Here is a 19,678-nt window from a genome sequence, read left to right on the forward strand (position 1 = left end):
ATCGGTCGTCATTAAATATAGAAAGTCTTCCAGACCAGTTCGTTTTCAATTCCCTCATTACCAGAAGAAAAGTTCTTAAACCACTTTGGGCCAGTGCGCTCACTTATTGTTAAATCATCCAATTCGGTGTAAATTTTACCTCTCCCGCTCTAGTACCGAGCTAAAATTCATACAATAAAATACTATACTAAAATTCATACACGAACTATGTAAAAATAAATGTTGAATGACGGTATTAAAATAAAAACAAACGAAAAACCGCTCGACCATTTCTGGTTACCTTGTATATAAATTCATTAAATTCATCTTTTCATTTTTGTGCTTTTTTTCTATCACGATCCATCCTCTAAACAAGTAGAACTTTAATGTTGTAACCATTACGTTTTTATTACTTAAATATTTGGAGTAAATTTAAGACAAAGAAATAAAATTGATTATTATGGTACATGATGCTGAAACGTCGCTATACAAATAAATTTGATTTTTAACCACCAGATAACCAAATTATCTGACTTCCAAATAGCTTCTGAAAAAAAATTAATTTCTTCTTTGCTATAAAGTTGAAAAATTGAATAACAGTTCACGTTTGAAAAGTGCAAAGCTTGTCCATCATGTCCTCCCACCGTCCAGGTACATGTATTCCATTTGTGGTGTTGCAGTGAAAACTTGTTCAAATTATCAATAAAAAATAATAATAATAAAAAGTTAAGGTAGATCCTTGAAATGACTAACTTTAAGTAGAGTCAGGGTTGGTTGAAGAGTCAAGGATTAATGAATTTTAACGATTTTTTTTTCAACTTCCTAGGTGCATGGTTCAAGGGGTATCAAAAACGAAATGTTCAGAACATGAGTTTTTTTATTGTTCTTGCGCTTATCGAAGATAAATATTTTAACCAACATAAGAATTATTATGTGGTGTCAAAAGCCCTGAAACCGTTCTCGTCGGCGACGTAGTCAATTCTCACTCTGGCTCCTTCAGGACTGGTGAATCCGTAAGCTCCTGTTTTAACGTGTATCTTCTCGCCTTTCGGATCCGGGTTTGTCTTGAAAAAGCCTTGTTCCTGTCTGAATACAGAGTTGGACGCTAAGAAGCTGCAAAACAAGACAGAATGTGAGAGTGTACTGCAACCGTGAGAATTTATTAACATAGATTAAAATCACGGAGCTGGGAGATTCCACGATTTAAAGCGTAGGAGCCGTTTAAAAGCCAAAAGGTTGATATATTATTAACCAATGCCATCTATACTGTTTCGGTGTCAACGTGCATATTATACGGGATTCCAATGAAATGTAAGCATTTTAAAAGTTTCACAACTGAATCTGTTTTACAACAATTCCTATTACGTGTAGGTGGGAAAACCTTTGAAATGATATACTATTATGAATGCCATCTGGGCTTGATTTTAATAATTTTTCATATTCCTGCAAAGGGAAAAGAAACATTCATTTTTAATACGTTCATTGCGTTTGGCCTTAGCAAGAATAATTCCAGAATAGTATTTTGTTTTTGAACTGCCTAAAATGGTTACTCGTGACTGAGAAATACGAGAAAGTGATTAAAAGGATAATTCAGGACACTATTACATTTTTTACTGTAATTTACAATAAATTACTGGCAGGCCTCGGGAATCATCAACCACGGGTGTTAGCAGACAAGGTTCAGACCTCCGCCCCTGAGGCTATCAACAGCCTGGACATTTCAAACTCCAACGCAATCAGTTCCCAAATACTTTCACATTCACATTCACCCTAAAATACATTCTTTCTTAGTTACGTACCATTCACTCAGTTTGGGTGGTAGAGTACTCTATATTTCTCCAACACCCTTTATACCAATTATATAATTAATCTAATTGGGGGTTAATGAGGGACTCGACATTCCGCCATCGGCCCTCTCACATTACACATTCGCGCTAGTAAATACATTCACTTTCAACACCCATTAAGGATACAAAACTGTCATTTACCATAAACACTAAAACTGTTTTTAAATCTGTTTCATCCAGGAAACGGAGGCTCAAATACTCGCCATGATCAAGCACAATTTTCACGTCGAATGGCATTCCTACGCGTTCTCTATATGGAACTGCATTGCTATTAAATTTTATCCCATTTAATTAACATCAGCCTTCAACACTACTTTTTTTATAATAAACCACTTGAAAAGAAAATACTCATTTCCTTCGTCGAGCTTTCATCGAATAACAATGGTTTAAAATTATAATATATTTAAACAGCACATATACGTAGGTAATATCTTGGTAAATCTCAGAGGTATTATTAAAAAATTGAAAGAATTCGGCATAATGTAGTTTTCAAGTATAAAAATATTTCTATGAGAAAACTAAAGTCTAAAATACCAGAATTACACAAAAGCTGTGTATATAATTAATAAATGTATATAAAAGTGAATATTCCTATGTGTGTTAATGATAAAAACGAAAACTACTGAACCGATTTCGATGAAACTTTCACACTTTGTTTGTTTTGTTTGCATTAGTGTTGGGAGGTTTTAGATAATATAAAATGGGCATATAAATTGATGGGCGTCAAGGTTTTCAAATGAAGAGAGATTACAGGAATTTGTGGCTCCATTTTTTCATCCGTACTCTCAGCTGTCAGTTGTCCAGACAGGCCGAAGTGTATGATACATGTTCCCCGCCTCCTTCAAATTCCGAGTTGGAGACGGTGCAGTCAATAGACGCAAAACCTAAGCTAACCCTCTATAGTCACAAAAATTGTTGAATCGCTTATAACTGCAAAGCTACTAAATATAGGCGCAAAAACTACAGAATTGTCTTCGTTGATGTAAAGGTAGGAAGATACAAGCATCACCGTTGTATCTTTACTATAGTCAGCAGTGTTGTAGGTACGAACTACCGACAACCGTTCCACTAAGCCAAACCATAAAATTGCTGCTGCTGGTGGACTGCGGGAAGTGATAGTCTCAACTCTGAACATGTATGTTGATGCTCAAACATCTGCCGATTTGAGCTCATATAAATCAGCAATCAGATACTTACAGATCAGCAGTAAATTATGTCAGTCTTGTAAGTTTTTGTGTTTATATTAGTTTTGTAAGATTTTAAATGTTCAGTATTAATTGTGATGATTTTTCTGTAGTATGAATTATGTTTAATCTTACATTCTGATTTTTTGCTCTCTGTGAGAACTGCATTTTGCTGTTGTTTGAAATGCCACCAAAACGACAAAATATTGTTTGTAGAATAATATTAGTATTTTTACTAAAATTCAAAGGAGAGGATGTACTAATACACCATAAACCAATGATACCAACAGAAGTGCCTTTCCATTTCAAATTATTGCAATTTCCAATTAAACTGACTTTTGCAGTAATTATAAACAAATCACAAGGTCAATCATTGTTGTTACGTGGATTGAATTTGGAGAACCCATGGTTTTTTCATTGCATATTATACGTTGCATGCTCCAGGATGGGGGATTTGTTGTTTTTATGTATGCCAAATGGAAACACCAAAAACATTGCATATCCAAGAACATTGCAATGAATTTAACGCTGAATTCAACAGTAATTACCGTTTAATACACTGTCATCCAAAACAAAAAGAATATTGCGAGTGTAAATATCTAATATGATGACTAAATACGTACAACTAAATACGCACGTTGATATCAAACATTCAATTGTGTTCATTTAATTTATATATGCTCCTATCTTGCAATAGCAATATGTATACCCAAAATAATGTGTTCAATAATACTTTTTATTATCCCCTTTATTATAGCTATTATAAGCTAGCATAATATATAAATTTAATTGCATCTCCTGTAGTGATTTATATAGAAGCCACAGTTTTGAGTAGCATGATATAATCGCTGTGGATTGTGGCATGTTATATTGGCATATATATATACGTTTTTTTTCGTATAGCTGATTATGTTACTATTATTGACTGATTGTGTACTGATTGTTGTATTAATTTTATGGAACAATTAGAATAGGGATATGTACAGGTCAAACCAATAAATTTGCTGCCTTCTTTGGACACTCAAGAATCCCCTCCAAATAAAAGCTCAGGAAATGCAAAACATTGAAGCAAGAGGGTAGTAGCTGCCATGGGAAGAAAGCCCCACGGACAGCCCTCTGGGGAGGTTTTCAAAAGCTCGTTGTTACCATAAGGGTAGTCAATGGTCATTTGTACTTAAATTTGTATTTAAATGGTGAGTTGTAAATTCGTAAAAAGTCAGTTACAGTTTAGAGTTTAGAGTTAGTCACTGGTCAATGATGAGTTCGAACTTGGAATTTAAATGTGACAGTTTTTGGTTGCAAAGATGGAAACGAATGGGCTAGACCTTTGTTAAATTTGCATAAAGACAGCGAGCAGGATGAGATTCTGGCTTCGGCTTAAAAAACTCCTTTGTGGATTTTAACTAGTATTTTAAGCAGTTAATAATACACAGTTTTGAATTATGAAGGCCTGGATAACTTTATTATCTCCCCAATGAAGGATGAAAAAAGGAAGAAAAGCCAACCAATCCTGACGAATGGTCAACATCACGTTTTTCTCTCCTAGGTATTCGTCTCTCTCTCTATCTCTCTCTCTCTCTTTCTCTCGCACTCTTTCTCTCGCACTCGATTTGCGACATGTATGAACAGAAATGAAACATCTTGTAAAAATATAAAATACATAACAAGTTAGTTGTGTTATATATACAGTAGTATTATGTTATATATACAGTATACGTATACAGTCGAATATTATGATGTCATAATTAGTTACTTATTGTAGTTACTAACTAGTTAGATAGTTATTCTTTTAATTCCCTAATTTCGTGGTCCGCTTGACCAATTAATATATTACACTTAATTAAGGTTTTTACTTGAGATAAAAAAGTCAATGTCACGCCCGCTTCGTGACAGAGCTTCGATCCCGCTCATGACACTGACTTTTTTATCTCAACTAAAAACCATAATTAATTGAAAGATATTAAATTAGAATTAATTAAGGTTTTTAGTTGAGATAAAAAAGTCAATGGCACGAGCGGGATTCGAACCCACGACCTTCGGCTAGATACGCCGCTACTCTACCACTTGAGCTATCGTGACTTCGATCCTCTCGGATCCCGCTCAAGTGGTAGAGTAGCGGCGTGTCTAGCCAAAGGTCGTGGGTTCGAATCCCGTTCATGACACTGACATTTTATCGCAACTAAAAACCTTAATTAATTGTAGTTATTCTTTGAGTTGAATGTCATACCTATTATTGGCATGTAATAATTTTGGTTTATAGGATAAATGTAAATTGTTGCCTTTTTGTGGATTTAAATTTATAAATATTGTCCCTGCTGTTATTTTGGTAAATTATTGTAAATGTATTGGCTGTACTGCATAAGATAACCGGTTGGCCCCTTTGAACGGGTTTTGGATGATCTTTTACTTTAAATTAAACACTTATTCGCAATGCTTGAAACCGTAGTTTGGAATCGCTAAATATTAAATTCACAAGATAAATTAGTATTGAATACAGTTTCTAAGTCCTGATAAAATTAGATGTATTCATTAAAAGTGCAACAATGGGACTGAATGTTTTCTCTCCAATTGACCTATTATCCCTGATTTTTAATGTTATGATATAAAGAAATGTAATAAAATAAAATTAAATTATATTCGATAATAAAAATATCGAAAATAGCAATTGTTGCTTGATAATGGAATAATATTTTAAATGTATTACTATGTCTTTCAGTAAAGAAAAACTTACTCAAAAAAGTACCCGCCGTCTTCGTCCATCCTGCTTATGCTATAAACCAAGCCATCACCTTCTTCCTCTTCTTCTGATTGAGGTGTCGGTGGCGTCGGAGGCGGTCTTTTCTTCGTCGGTCTCGGCCTACGAGTCGTCGGTTCTTCTGTAACCGGAACGGCGTCTGTTGACAGATCTGAAGGGGTCGTTTGAAATACACATCCTTCCGTAGTGGATTCTTCCTGTTCCTGAGGCGCCGGAGGATGTGGCGGTGACGGAAACGGATGAGGTTTTCCTCCTATCTGCTGCAATCTGTTAGGCCTTCTGAAGCCAAAAGGAAGAGGAAGTGGCATAGGCGATTCTTGAATATGATGCTCTTCTGCTTTCAGGTCTGTTAAAGAAGTGTCATTTTCGCCGTGAGCCAGTTTCCACGAGAGCAGAACCAATAACAAGCTCTACAACAAAAACGTAAAAAGCTTCATATCTTAAAGTAAAATTTAATTTTGAATACTATACATCATTTTATTTTATTTTATTTTATTTACAGTCCAAACAGGTCAGGTACCCAAGCAAAGGACAGTCAAGGAACACAACAAAACGATCATTATCATACTAAAAAAGGATATAAAAATAATAGCAGTAAAAATAACAGCAAAGAAGCGCTTACACTTATAACAAAAAGTTTATATTATAAATAGATTAATAAATAACACAAGAAAAGTAATAAATAAACCCTCAATTACAGTTTAAAGCACGTTTAATTTTTTTTTTTTTTAAGATCTGAAGAGACGAGGAGAAAGGGTCCGCACTGATAGCGAATTTATTTAAGTAATGCACAGCTGTGGAAGACCGTAACCCGTATTTGGTCCTGTGCCGTGAAGTACCAAACAATTCATGGGTCCGTAGTTGACGCTGGGGAACCCTAAAGCCAATACAAGATAATATCTCCGGGGAATCAATAAAATTATTTAGGATCTTCCACAGAAACACAACGGAAGCCAAAACTCTTCTATCCTCCAGAGAATCCAGGCCTACGAGAGCAAGTCTGGCTTCATAGGAGCAATGATGGTAGTTCCTGTGATTGCATAATTTGTAATACAGGTATTTCGTGACCTTTCTCTGTACCCTTTCTATCATGTAAGACCCATCTAAAGAACTCGGCGGCCAAACAACACTGGCATACTCTAGGTGACTGCGCACCAGAGATTGATAGAGTAATTTTATTGCAAAAGGGTTCTTAAAGTCAGCAGTTTGCCTGCGTACGAATCCTAAATTTTTAAAGGATTTATTTCTAATGGCAGGATATAGTCCCGAAAATCACAATTCTTATTAAAAATAACCCCGAGATCCGAGATAGTACCTACCTCGTCAATGTGATAACCTTCGATACTATAAACGAATTGTTCGTAATCGTGAATTATTTTTTTCTTGCTGAGCTTCAAAATCTTACATTTATTTTCGTTTAATTTCAAATTATTACGCTTACACCAAAGCCAAAAGCGGCTCAAGTCATTTTGCAAGAGAATACAATCATTCAACGATTCGATAGGGCGATACATTTTCAAATCGTCTGCTAGCAATGAAAATGGATAATTAATGAGAGCAGAGTCGACGTCATTAAAAAATAAAAGGAATAAGATTGGGCCAGAATGAGAGCCCTGAGGTACACCAGATCGTACGTGGACAGGTTTCGATAATCCTTCATCAAATCTCACAACAAAAGACCTCTCAGACAAATTTTGTATAGTTTGCACAAAGTATATTGTGTTCACAAATTTGACTAGCTAAATTAAAGCTAAACAAACCTAAAACGCGTTAAACCAATCGCCAACGATGATTAACAAACAAAATCGACCAAACTTCAGACGATATTATACATATTCATAAACGAAATTTCATAAGCTTTCTAGCACTAGACTGTATGGTTTGAAGTACTTTCTAACCCTCATTTCACAAGAAACATAGGAATCTTTGTATTTTTTAATTACAAAAGAAACCTCAAAATATATTTAAGTGACCGACAGCTTTTTTGAATATTGTTCATTGAGAGCTTTTTAAATTATTTACTTATGCTGAATCAACCATCACAAACGAATAGTGTGGCAGAGTGTGGTTTTGGTGAAAAATGGTCGTTTCTCAGCACAATCGTCTTTTGAAATTTTAAGCTATCTTTCAAAACAACATTTCTTACTTATACTAGAGATTTTATGTAAACAATTTTTGATGAAATCCGTAATTGAATAACTGCGAATAAATTTGGGTAATTTTATGATTGTTGTTATATTACTAGAAAATAATGGTCCTTATACTAATTTTATGCACTTAGGAGGTCAGCAATAAATAATAGATAATTGAAGACTTCTAATTTCGACCTTTCTGCAGTAGACTGGCAAAAATAAGCATAATAAACGAATGAGAAAAAAAGATTTAATAAAAAAGAATGCTCGTGCAACACGCCAATTACCAGAAGTTGGAACATCCAATTTCAATTGGAGGACGTACAAATACCAATTCTGCTGACCAATTTTAAGTTAACGAGCTATTTGTCAAAAGAGCCTAATAGGAGTAAGTTTGGCTGAAATGTAAATATCAGGTGGTCGATTTAAGATTTACTGGATTGTTATAACTTATAACCATCTTGAACAAGATTGATCCTACAAAAGTGAAAGGGACTGCCCAATTTCTCAGCCGAAAGTGCCCCACAGTAAAAAATTTTATTTGTTCTATTTCATAACAGTATTTTTCTCCCGAGAGAAACATATATCGAAACTGTCGATATAAAGAATGCGTTTTGTCATCGCTAAATTAATGTATTGCATAAAGAACAGGAGATAACTTGTAGTCATTTGATAATTTGACTCTCTTAAGCCCAAGGACCCAAGAGGGATGCGCGTTTGTAACTTTCAAAAAGTTTTAAAAAAACCAAGGACAAAACAAAAGGAAGCTCTATGGTATAATTTCACCTTACTGGAGCAAAATTAGCCAATTTGTCAACGCTCGTCCTTTAAGAGATGAAGGTGGTTATGAAATCAAATAGCAGGAAGGCTTTGCTTTTTTGGCTGTTATCTACGATAAATTTATATCATAAATACAATCAAATTCATAATTGGACATATAACCATAAAAGAATTAATTTTAAATCATTAAATTCACTAATTTCGTGGTCCGCTTGACCAATTAATATATTACAATTAATTAAGGTTTTTAGTTGAGATAAAAAAGTCAATGGCACGAGCGGGAAATTAGTGAATTTAATGATTTAAAATGAAGTGTACTTCACTAAAGCTCTCCGTGGCCATTTCATTTGTCGTCGAGAATCCAATTACACGACATTTGAAAAATGGCAAAAAGGAGGGAACATTCAAAAGGTGCGGTTGAGATGGGAAGTTGGTGTCCGAATGGATCGAGGTCACGATAGCTCAGGTGGTAGAGCAGCGGCGTATCAAGCCGAAGATCGTGGTGTGTTTTTTTTGTTTTTTTTTTGTTTTTTTTTATTGGCCTTATGATCTTGCATATTAGCCATAGTACGAATTCTTGTGTGTTCAAATTGGGGGTTATCGGGAAAAAAGGGCCAGAGGCGACGGTGGGAATCGAACCCACGACCGCGGCGTGAGAGTCTCTCATGCTAACCACTCGGCTACCGCGGTCCCCAAAAGATCGTGGGTTCGAATCCCGCTCGTGCCATTGACTTTTTTATCTCAACTAAAAATTTTAAAGTTAAACAGACGCTTTTTCAAACTAAAGTTTCATATTATGTTTCTAAACAGCATATTACCTTGTAAGACTAATGATCAGAGTTCTATGCTCATTTAGCACCTGGGCATTCCTTCAATTCCTATCATCATTCAAAACATATTACAGTTAAACTTTTTTAAAGAAAACCTGCATGTTCCACTTAGCATGCAAAAACCTTCATGAAACAAATCGATTAACTATTATTACATTTGAGAAAACTTTTAATCCATCGATCAATGTATGGATGAATCCGTCCAGGTATCATCTGCTCATTTATATAAAAATGTATTTTTTAAACACCTTTTATTATTCAACTTTAGCGGTAACGTCGTGGGAAAACGAACACTCAAAGACCAAGTTGATTTGAAATTAGGGTTATTAACGGAATACGTCAAGGGCCCGTCTTTTAAGACCTATTTTTAATATTTGTTGGTATCAGTTCATTGCGACAAAATTGAAAAACTTTAAAATTCACCCTTTACTTCAAACATGTAAATATTTTTTAAAATATCTATTTACCTCAATGACGAGTTACAGTAAATTATTGAATTATTATTTCATTTATTTTTAGTGGTCTAATTGACCATATTAATTTTTCTTTTTATGTAAGGTCTTGGTCGAGATGAAAAAATTAGTCAGGTGACACTAATTTTGAAGAAAATTCATGTTTCACACAGCACCAATACATCACAAAAATAGCACCACACCTTTTGCTCTGAAAATGACCCGGCAAAAAAAAATTAAAAAGGTTTTTTTCTAAACTACCTCATTCCTGACCGCTCCTCACGACTTCAACAAATTACCATTTTTTAAAGAACTAATCTGTAATTGTTGCCTACAGTAAGAGAATACATTACATAGATCCGTGTGCGCGCACACACATAAATACAAAATTTATGAATAATAGTTATTTACTAGATATTTATATTTTTTGAGGCCGTTTTGATGGTTATTTTTCCGTTTGCAAGTGTCTGTATGATTTTAAAGCAACCATCTTTGTTTCAGAATATGTATCAATTTAATTCTGTTTCCCTAACATTGTACTTACAATTGTGTGTTATGTGAATTTGCTAATTTTTAAAATATTTCAAGCCTTTCTTTTCTCAACCATTCTTACATTCTTTGTTCAGTTTTTTATTTGTAGGTCATTGGGTTCATCATAAATTATTTTATTTTCCAAAACTTGCTCCATTTTTCAATTGGTGACATGTGGTTTTGTAAAAAAAAAAGGAAGCTTGTGTAGAAGTGAGTTGTTAATATGGTTTGTTAAATGTTTTTCTACCAATGGGTTTATTATATACATATATAAATTATTGTTTGTGTATTCATACAGGGTGTATCAACTTCTACACATTTAATTCGAAAACGATTAACTTTAGCAAAAAAACAATTTTGGCTAAGAATCGCGAGATGGTAACAGATTTAACAAAACTTTCTCATCTAACTCGGAAATGACACTAACTTTGCCGTTTTAAATGGGAATACCACATTTATATTGTACACTTCGTTTCTTCAGCTTATTTTATGCCACTTTTACTGAAAGGAAAATTTTGATAAGATCGACCGTTTCTGAGTTATGCCCATTTTTGAGGGGCATTGAAAAATCGAGTATGCCAATCCATCTCCAGTACAATACTGACTGTCCAAGAATTGGAACATTAAAATTAATGGTTGATCTAATAAGTCCAGTTTTAATAAATTAATTTTTAAAAATGTTATTAAAACATTGTTAAAAAAATGTCACTTTCCACATCCTTCGTTTTTATTCGAAAATCACAATCCTTTTAGCTATAAAAACTCATATTTAAGGACTTTAAAAGGTGCTTAAAACGAATCCGAATAAGATTTTTTTCTTCTTTTTTTTCACGTCTTAAGTTTTTGTAACCTTTTACATTTATAAACTTATTCATGCAATAAGTAAATAACTTTCCTAAGTAAAAAAATCGAGTGGTATATAATAAATATATATTGTTGAAATACATGCACATCAAAGGCTGAAAATATTTATTTTTTTAAATTTCATAAAATTTGTTTATTTCTCGGCTTCTAGGGCCCATTGGGAAGAAGACTCGGACATGTTGCCAATATTTTTTGACATAGTATGTCCAAAAAAAAAATTTCATTAAAATCGATGATTCCATTCCCATTGCCTTTCCTTAATACTATTATTAGTTCGATCAATATATGAAGTAACGATAGCTCAAGTGGTTAGACTAGCGGCGTATTGAGCCGAAGGGCGTGGGTTCGAATCTCGCTGGTAACACCAACCTTTTCATATCAACCAAGACTTTAGATATAAAGTATAATTAAATGAAACTATTATTAGTCTTAAGTTCTGATGAGTGAAAACATAATAAATTATGCTAAAGAATTTCCTCCAAAGTTAAAGGTTATTAACTTTTTTGTACTATACTTTTTATTGTTTACATGCATTCAGCCATTCACTATGGTGTCACTTCATGTGCATTTTAAGGAAATTAAAGAAATTTTATATTTTAGTAGAAATTATGAATGATGGAGTAGGTGTGGAGTTCAATCCTTTTTAAAAAGATGGTTCCTACTCACAGTAACCAGTCCGGATTTCGAGCCCTTCAACCTTACAACTTACTGGAGTAGGAACCATCTTTTTAAAAAGGATTTTATATTTTATGTTACTTTTATTCATATGTTAATTTTATTTATTTACTTTATGTACATTGTATTACAACCAATCTTCTCTCTATGCCTTAATTGGCTTTAGCATGAGTAATTAAAATGTCAAAATAAAGTTAGAAACTGTTTAAATTATACCACAGGTTTTTACACGTGTAAACAAACCATAAATCATTCAAGAAACGTAAATAAAAGACTTACAAATTGTTGTTTCATCGTTATTAACTGCTCAGTCACTAAAATGATTTTCGGCACATCTCGCTTTATTTATTCTATCTGCTCTTTACGACCTATCTGCATTATCAATTCCCATTTTTCCAAAGTGTAATTTAAATCCAATAAATCTCAGGTATCTTATTACTCATTAATCGTCGATAAAGGAAATGGACGCCTATTAATAATTTTTATAAAAGAGTAAAAGCATAAAATAACTTTGTTACAATTCAAGTTTAAGTGTTATTACAGTTATTTGACGTGTTTTGTGTTGAGGTAATAAGTCTGGTTATTATAAAATAATTGATTTTGGGAAATTACAGATTAAAGCCAGCAAGATATTATTAATTTAACTATTATCTCAGTTCTCAATTTAATTTAGTTTTTTTTTGTATAATGGTGCAAGTCCTAACTTTGTATTAAAAGCCGAATTGCAAAAATCCGGTGATCTAATGATTGGGCAATAATGGATGACAGATTAGGTTCGTTCACCGGCGCGGCGCGCCTTACATTATGCCAATGGTTCTCACAGTTTCATCGTCGTTGAAAAATCTGCAATAACTCGGGATTTTTTCTTCAAATTGTTCAACCATTTCCAAATTAGCAGTCTCAGACATCACGGCAGACAGCCGGTGATGGGCCAGTCGTTTCGTAAAAATAAACGACGAGGTCGACGTTTGAAAGATCGTCTGACATTTTGAATAATTACACGAAGGAAGTATTAAAATATAATTTCAAAAATTAATAAGGACCCGTTCCACATCGGGTCGATTCTCACAGTTTCGAATTATTCTATTTTATTCTGTAAGAATAGAACTGACAATTTTTAACAGAAATTATACTTGATGAACAAAAATCAAATAATAAATTCAATATAAACAATCGCGTTAAACAGATCTGATTTTCTCCACCTGCTCCATATTCTATCCATTTAAATCATTTGGTCCATGAGTGAAAAAAGGGGTATGAACATTTTAAAGTACTTGCATTGCTGTACCTACCCGATAAGTGATTATTGGAACGACTGGAGATATTAACTCATAATAGTCCGAAAGTGCTCAAATGCCCTAAGAAACTGGGATCTACAAACATCCTGACGCTAAGATGGGTCTCAGGAGGCAGGCCAAATTCCTTTTATGATTTTGTGACAAATTATAGCCTCATTAAAAAACAGAACTAGAATATTGGGTTTTTACAGAAAACACATGTGAAAACGCATGAGGCAAGCAAAGACTCGCAAAAACGACCCAATGGGCAAAATATCCTGATTAACAAAACGGAATTAAAAACTTGAACAGGTACGGAAAACGCTCCAGTAAAATGCAACTTTAAAAGATGGTACTATTAACATAGCACTAATGTCGACTATGACTAGAGAAGACAGAGACAAAGAACATATCCTATGCAACTTCTATGATAGTTAGGAAGATAGTTAGCACCTATACCCATAGCTTGAGACCTAGATGCTAAAACTCTGGGAAAAATTGTATAATGTATACTTCATTAAAGAAACAAAAGTCTGCCAGAAAAACCATTACATGAGCGCGGACACAATCGACAAAATTTTAAGTGCAGTAGTAGACGAAATCAAAATCGACTTGGGTTTACTTGGTTCTTTTAAATGGAAACTTATTAAGTTGTATAAAATTTGACGTTGATATATACCTAAATATTTAGGAGTTTGTTTAACTACTTCCTAATGTCCTAGGCAATCCCTAATGTCCAAGCACAAGGTGACATTATATATATANGTGTGTGTGTTTTATATTGTAAAATAAGACCTAGGATGAATTCAAATAAAAAGAAAACACAAAATTGCATACATTAGGACTTTGAAAGTTTAAAGGAAAATTTGGAATTTTAACAAATATGATCACATAATTTTGAATTTGAAACTTACGGTTTAAAAATATTTAAATTTAAAATAAAATTACATTCAAATTTATTCAGATCATATTGTACCAGGTAAAACATGACCAGTGCATTCTATAATAAAAATATAAACTACATTAACGATCTCAGATCGCTTTATTATACAATCCAAGACAACGGACAGTTGCGTGTATTTGTTTATTTTCCTTAATAATTAGATATGACGATTACCAGTTGACCTCAAACGTAAACACAGCATTAATAACTTGTTATTTTCCTTTATAGAGTGTTACTAGTTCTTTACACTATTTAGATTAAAAATAAAGAAAATCAGTTCAATTTCATCCTTTCCAGAGCAAACTTGTAGAGTTGCCTTTTTTATTTGGTTATCTGTGATGAAGCTATAAGTTTTAGCAAAACTTTTTTTTATTAAAACCATGGTTTTAAGTCGAGAAGATCTCGCACGGATGGATGCTTTAAGCCGACGACGGACGTAGCGTCCGTTACATAGAAAAGTCTTGGGTGTGCCGAGCTCTACTGTCTACGATGGTAGTGGGTTATAGCCACCAGAAGTCTGGATCAAAGAGAAGGTAGGTCGACCGCGTACGATGGCTAGAGTCGATCGTTTTATTGCACTTACCACACTAAGAAACCGTCATTTAACACTTCCTTATGTCAATTCGTGTCAACGTAATGTAAGGGTGAGATTAAACGCAGTCATCAGAATAGCCTAGTCTCTAGAAATCTCGTATCAGGTTCCCTACTATTGGAGAGGCATCGAGTAGAATGGTGGCTATCCGTCAGATCTCGCTTGAACTCTTGAACAATGGGGGCTGTTCACTTCACATATAAGCGCCGGTTTGGTCTGTAACAATCAGATGTCCAGGACCGTGTGTGGAGAACGCTTTGTTTCATGTGCTATGCTTGAGTCAGCCTTTTCAAAGACAGTCAGTTATGGAATGAGGTAGAATGAACATTCATTCCTGTACCAAACTGATTATCACACACAATCGATCTTCAACTGCACTAAGGTACATTGAGTAAGTTTTCTGGAAGATGTGGTCCCATTCGCTCCAATTATTGGGAGCATGTCCATATTGATGCTCGACCACAAGTTGCTCGAGTTGTCACCCAGTACTTGGAGGATATAAGGCTTACCACAATTAGCTGGTACGTTCTACACATATGAATCCTATAGGACACTTATGGGACATGATAAAGTGACGGGTTCTTCGCCTCAAACGAACGTTGAAGAATGGGATTCTGCATCGAAAGACGACATCCGGTCACTTAAGCACTCGACGCCTAGGAGACGTAAGGCTCTCCACGACGCCATAGGAAGAAATGCGCGTTATTAAGACCAAAACCACATTAGTTAAATTTAAGCCACCACTAAATGGTTTTCCGGTGTTTTGGTAAATTTTCTTTTAAACCATCATAATTAATATGTTGTATCTAGTGACCGTTAATTATTGAATATTTAAAGATCGTGAGATGCGTTCTGGTGTGATGTAAGTTTATCGCATCTCACCATCTCTAAACAATCATCGTAATTAAATAATTTTTATAAAAACTCATGAATTTCCGATCTCGTTTAATTTGGTTTACATTAAAATAAGTATGTTTTAATTAATATAAAGATAAAAATGTAAACAATTTGAAATAAACAGCAAAATACAAGTGGCAGATCAACCGTGCTTGGCTGGTTTATCGTGATTTTCCTCCCCAGGATTTCCAACTAGTTTTTGATATTTTGTCCCGTATATGTTACATAAGAAGGATCTTTTTTATACCAATAACTACTACCATGGTCGAAGGTTGTAACCTCTTTTCAAACACGAAGGCCAGGGTTCGTGTGTCATTTCTGCAATTATACCAGCAAAATTATCCTGAATCTTTAATGTGAGAATCTTTAAAAAACACCTCTGCACACACTTTGAAGTTGGCGAACTTGTTCATGCATTTAAGGGTCAGCCAGATTGATGCATACATTAATATTAATCAGCAGTGAATGTGCGAGAAAAACATTAAAAAATCGACGAGGATGATCAGAGACGAACATCCAACTTTGTTATCATCTCATAATAAACCTATTTGTTATCTATTTATGATTATAACTTCACTACGCTGAAATGGAAAAATCAATAGATCGTCAATAACATAATATTGGGGGCGTCGGTGGCCGCAACGGTTTAGGCGTTGACACGGCGCTCGTCACTGTAAGGTAAAGGTCCCGGGTTCGAATCCAGCGGCCCTGCATTCGATATACAAATAGGCTCTTTTTTTTAAAAACACCGGCACCCCGAGGTTGATATATCCTCTGCTGTTGCGAACCCTCGTTAAAAAAAAAAAGAAATTGGCCGTATTAATTATTCCAATTAATTATTCTTGGGGGCGTCGGTGGCTGCAGCGGTTTAGGCGTTGACACTGCGCTCATCAATGTAAGGTAAAGATCCCGGGTTCGAAACCAGCGACCCTGCATTCGAACCCGACATACTTACAAATGGCCTTTTTTTTTTCAAAAACACCGGCACCCCGAGGATTTATATAACCTCTGCTGTTGCGAACCCTCGTAAAATAAAAAAATAAAAACAATATTATGCTATACTGATAATTTTTTTCACCGTCTAAGATGAAAAATTTTAGTGATATTTTTGTGCAGGACAAAATTGCACTGATTGCTTATGTATTGTATAAATAATTAGCTAAACTAAGTTATTCTTGTAGGTTTCATAAAATTATATAAGTTTTTTTTAAACATGAAGGGAAATGCCGCTTATGTTCACTGAATCTCATAATATTTTTTTAACGTTTCAATTTTTTTTAAATCTAGAATTTCTTCGAAAAAATACTGATTGAACTTAGTGTTTTATGCTGATGCTCAAATTTATGTTTAATTAATTTTTTATGTGAATTTTAACATGTTTTAGTGAGACTAATGGATCAGGAGAAGGAGAAACAATCATCCTATTAGGAGAATGGGAAATAAACAAATTATATGAGGGATAAATAAGATAAATGTATATAATTATAGCCCAAGATGTTATATTATCAGGAGACTATCCGAAGAAAAGACACCATAATGTTTGAATGCTGGTCGAGGAGCCGGTGCGGGCGAAGGTCCGACTGGAGGAGCCAGCAAAGCACCGTCAGGAGGCGAGAATGTCCCAGGCTTCGCAGGTCGGGTTGGAGATGAAAAGGAGAAGGATTCAGCATCTGGAGGAAGCCCGTTCTGCTTGGCTGGAACGAAGACGACGTAAAGGTCGTGCCTGACAGGAGCGGACCTGCGTTGCATTTCCTTTTCAACAGTGCTTCCACCGGCTGCTGAAGAAAATCCTCCGGACAAGACTCCCGGCAAAGGGCAAAGCTGAAACACATTTTAAAACACGTATGATTCGGTGAAAGTAGCGATTTTGCACATCGCTTCTGACCCTGAGTTTATTTTAGACAATTGGCTATTTTTTAACCGTCAATAGTCAAAAATGTCTAGCCTTTAAAAGCTGAACTATTGTCAACTGTTACTTATAATAGTAGACTAAAAAGGTTTTATCATATATAAGTCTAAAAACCTTATAAACTTTAATACTTTACTATAATACATATACTATACTATAAACGTTAATTTCTAAGAATTACTTTAATTATGATGATTTTCTTTACATATTTAGTTAAAATAGTTATACAAATTTATTATCATTAATAAAACTGTAAATGATACATGTTTATTCAAACAAAAAATAGATATAAAAATAGATTATTCACATTTAAGGTTCAATTTGACTTGATTTTTCAATAAAGAAATACGAATGGATTTGAATACTTCTTACCATAAATATTAATATATTCATTTTTAACATTTTCCAAACTAAAGAATCTGTGCGGAATCAAAGCCATTTATACGTCCCTTAATCAATAAGATCGTTAGGGAACCCAGGGTCATCACTCGTTCACCGTTAACAGACAATATGATAAATAAATACCTTTTTAGTTTGGTTGTTGGGTTTTCTCGGTTTTCATGTCGCTCTGGCGTTTGACGACGTCGTAATACCATTGCAAAAATTGCTGGTTGAGTTTTAACGGTTGGAATTCAGTGGAATCGTCGGACAGGGCGTACCATTCTACTTCGGTGGTTGTGTCCGAATGGTTTTCTTTAGCGAAGACGGTTTTGTTGGCGTCTGCATCCGGCTGGGGGTGAGTTGAGTTGTGGCAATGAACGACAGCAAACAATACCNAAAAAAGCTGTTTGATCATAAGTCACTACATTTGTTTTTTATTTTTTTATCATATTAAATATTAAAGGATAATTCGAAACAAAAAGAACTCCAATCTTAACTTGTTGTTTATTCATTAGACTTTTTATCTAAGGTCTTGGTTTAGGTGAAAAAGTTAGTGTCACGATTGGGATTCGAACCCACGACCTTCGAAGTACAATTATTAAAAATAATATGTACGGTAAAATAGGACTACTAAAAACATATATGGTTTATTCATTATATATATTTATATAATTAGTTGTTAATGTTTTTTTTTTTAGTTTTCACATTATGGTACATAATATATCTAACTTTCGAGGCTGAAATGACCAAGCTGTCGGTTGCCCCTGTCAATATATATATTTATCATCACATTTCTTTTATTAATTCATTTGGTTAAGAATGAATGGATTCGTTCCACATAGCAACAAATAAAGAACAAAATTACTGGTTAACTGTGGACACCAATAAGTATACCTTAGCATATGAAATTAAATTTGTTTTTCAATTTTTTTTATTTTTTATTGTCCTTATTATTATTTTATGTTCAAATACTTAAGAATGAATTTATACGTTTAATGATTGAATTGAATCATTATTCATCAGGTTGCTATTCAACAATCCCTAACGCATCGAGTCATAATTATAAAAAAATTCCAACACAAAACAAAAACCTCTTTGTCATACTTTACTATGTATATTATCATATTATATTTTTGAATTCAATGAGTTAAGAGTTGATGAATTTATCACATATTAGGAAGCTTTATACCGCAAAACTTTTAATCTTAACACGAAAATACATTTTTTCATTATTTTCAACTTAGTAAAATTACATTTGGTTAATGTCGAACAGATTTGTGGCAAATAGCAACAGCAAATAATATACTAAATGATTAATGTAAATAATCTTGCATTATTTATTTTTCTAGTTCATTGAGTTAAGAGTGGATTGACTAAAGGTAAACAGCAACAGCGAATAAAGTAATAAAGTTCTTGAATCTGAACTTATTAAATTCCTATTAAAAGAGCCCACTCAAAATGAAAAAGCTCTTTGATCAAAGTCACTACATTTGTTTTTGATTTTTNTGGATTGACTAAAGGTAAACAGCAACAGCGAATAAAGTAATAAAGTTCTTGAATCTGAACTTATTAAATTCCTATTAAAAGAGCCCACTCAAAATGAAAAAGCTCTTTGATCAAAGTCACTACATTTGTTTTTGATTTTTTTAA

At 33.9% G+C, this 19,678-nt stretch overlaps 2 protein-coding genes across 2 annotated transcripts; both read right to left on the reverse strand.

Moving 5' to 3' along the window:
- Positions 1–838: 838 nt before the first annotated feature.
- On the reverse strand, positions 839–12,352 carry LOC106665182 (endocuticle structural glycoprotein SgAbd-1-like). The gene is made up of 3 exons (XM_014391428.2): positions 12,309–12,352; positions 5,742–6,175; positions 839–1,092 (listed from the first exon to the last, which is right to left on the reverse strand). The coding sequence occupies exons 1-3, from the start codon at positions 12,321–12,323 to the stop codon at positions 909–911; spliced, it is 633 nt and encodes a 210-aa protein (XP_014246914.1). The 5' UTR covers positions 12,324–12,352; the 3' UTR covers positions 839–908.
- Positions 12,353–17,202: 4,850 nt separating this feature from the next.
- LOC106665181 lies at positions 17,203–18,423 on the reverse strand. Its single transcript, XM_014391426.2, has 2 exons — positions 18,173–18,423; positions 17,203–17,559 (listed from the first exon to the last, which is right to left on the reverse strand). Exons 1-2 carry the CDS (start codon positions 18,241–18,243, stop codon positions 17,244–17,246), a joined length of 387 nt encoding a protein of 128 aa, XP_014246912.1. The 5' UTR covers positions 18,244–18,423; the 3' UTR covers positions 17,203–17,243.
- Positions 18,424–19,678: the final 1,255 nt, after the last annotated feature.

This window comes from Cimex lectularius, unplaced genomic scaffold (assembly GCF_000648675.2).
Source record: "Cimex lectularius strain Harlan isolate CLEC.00 unplaced genomic scaffold, Clec_2.1 scaffold218, whole genome shotgun sequence".
NCBI classification, from domain to species: Eukaryota; Metazoa; Arthropoda; class Insecta; order Hemiptera; family Cimicidae; genus Cimex; species Cimex lectularius.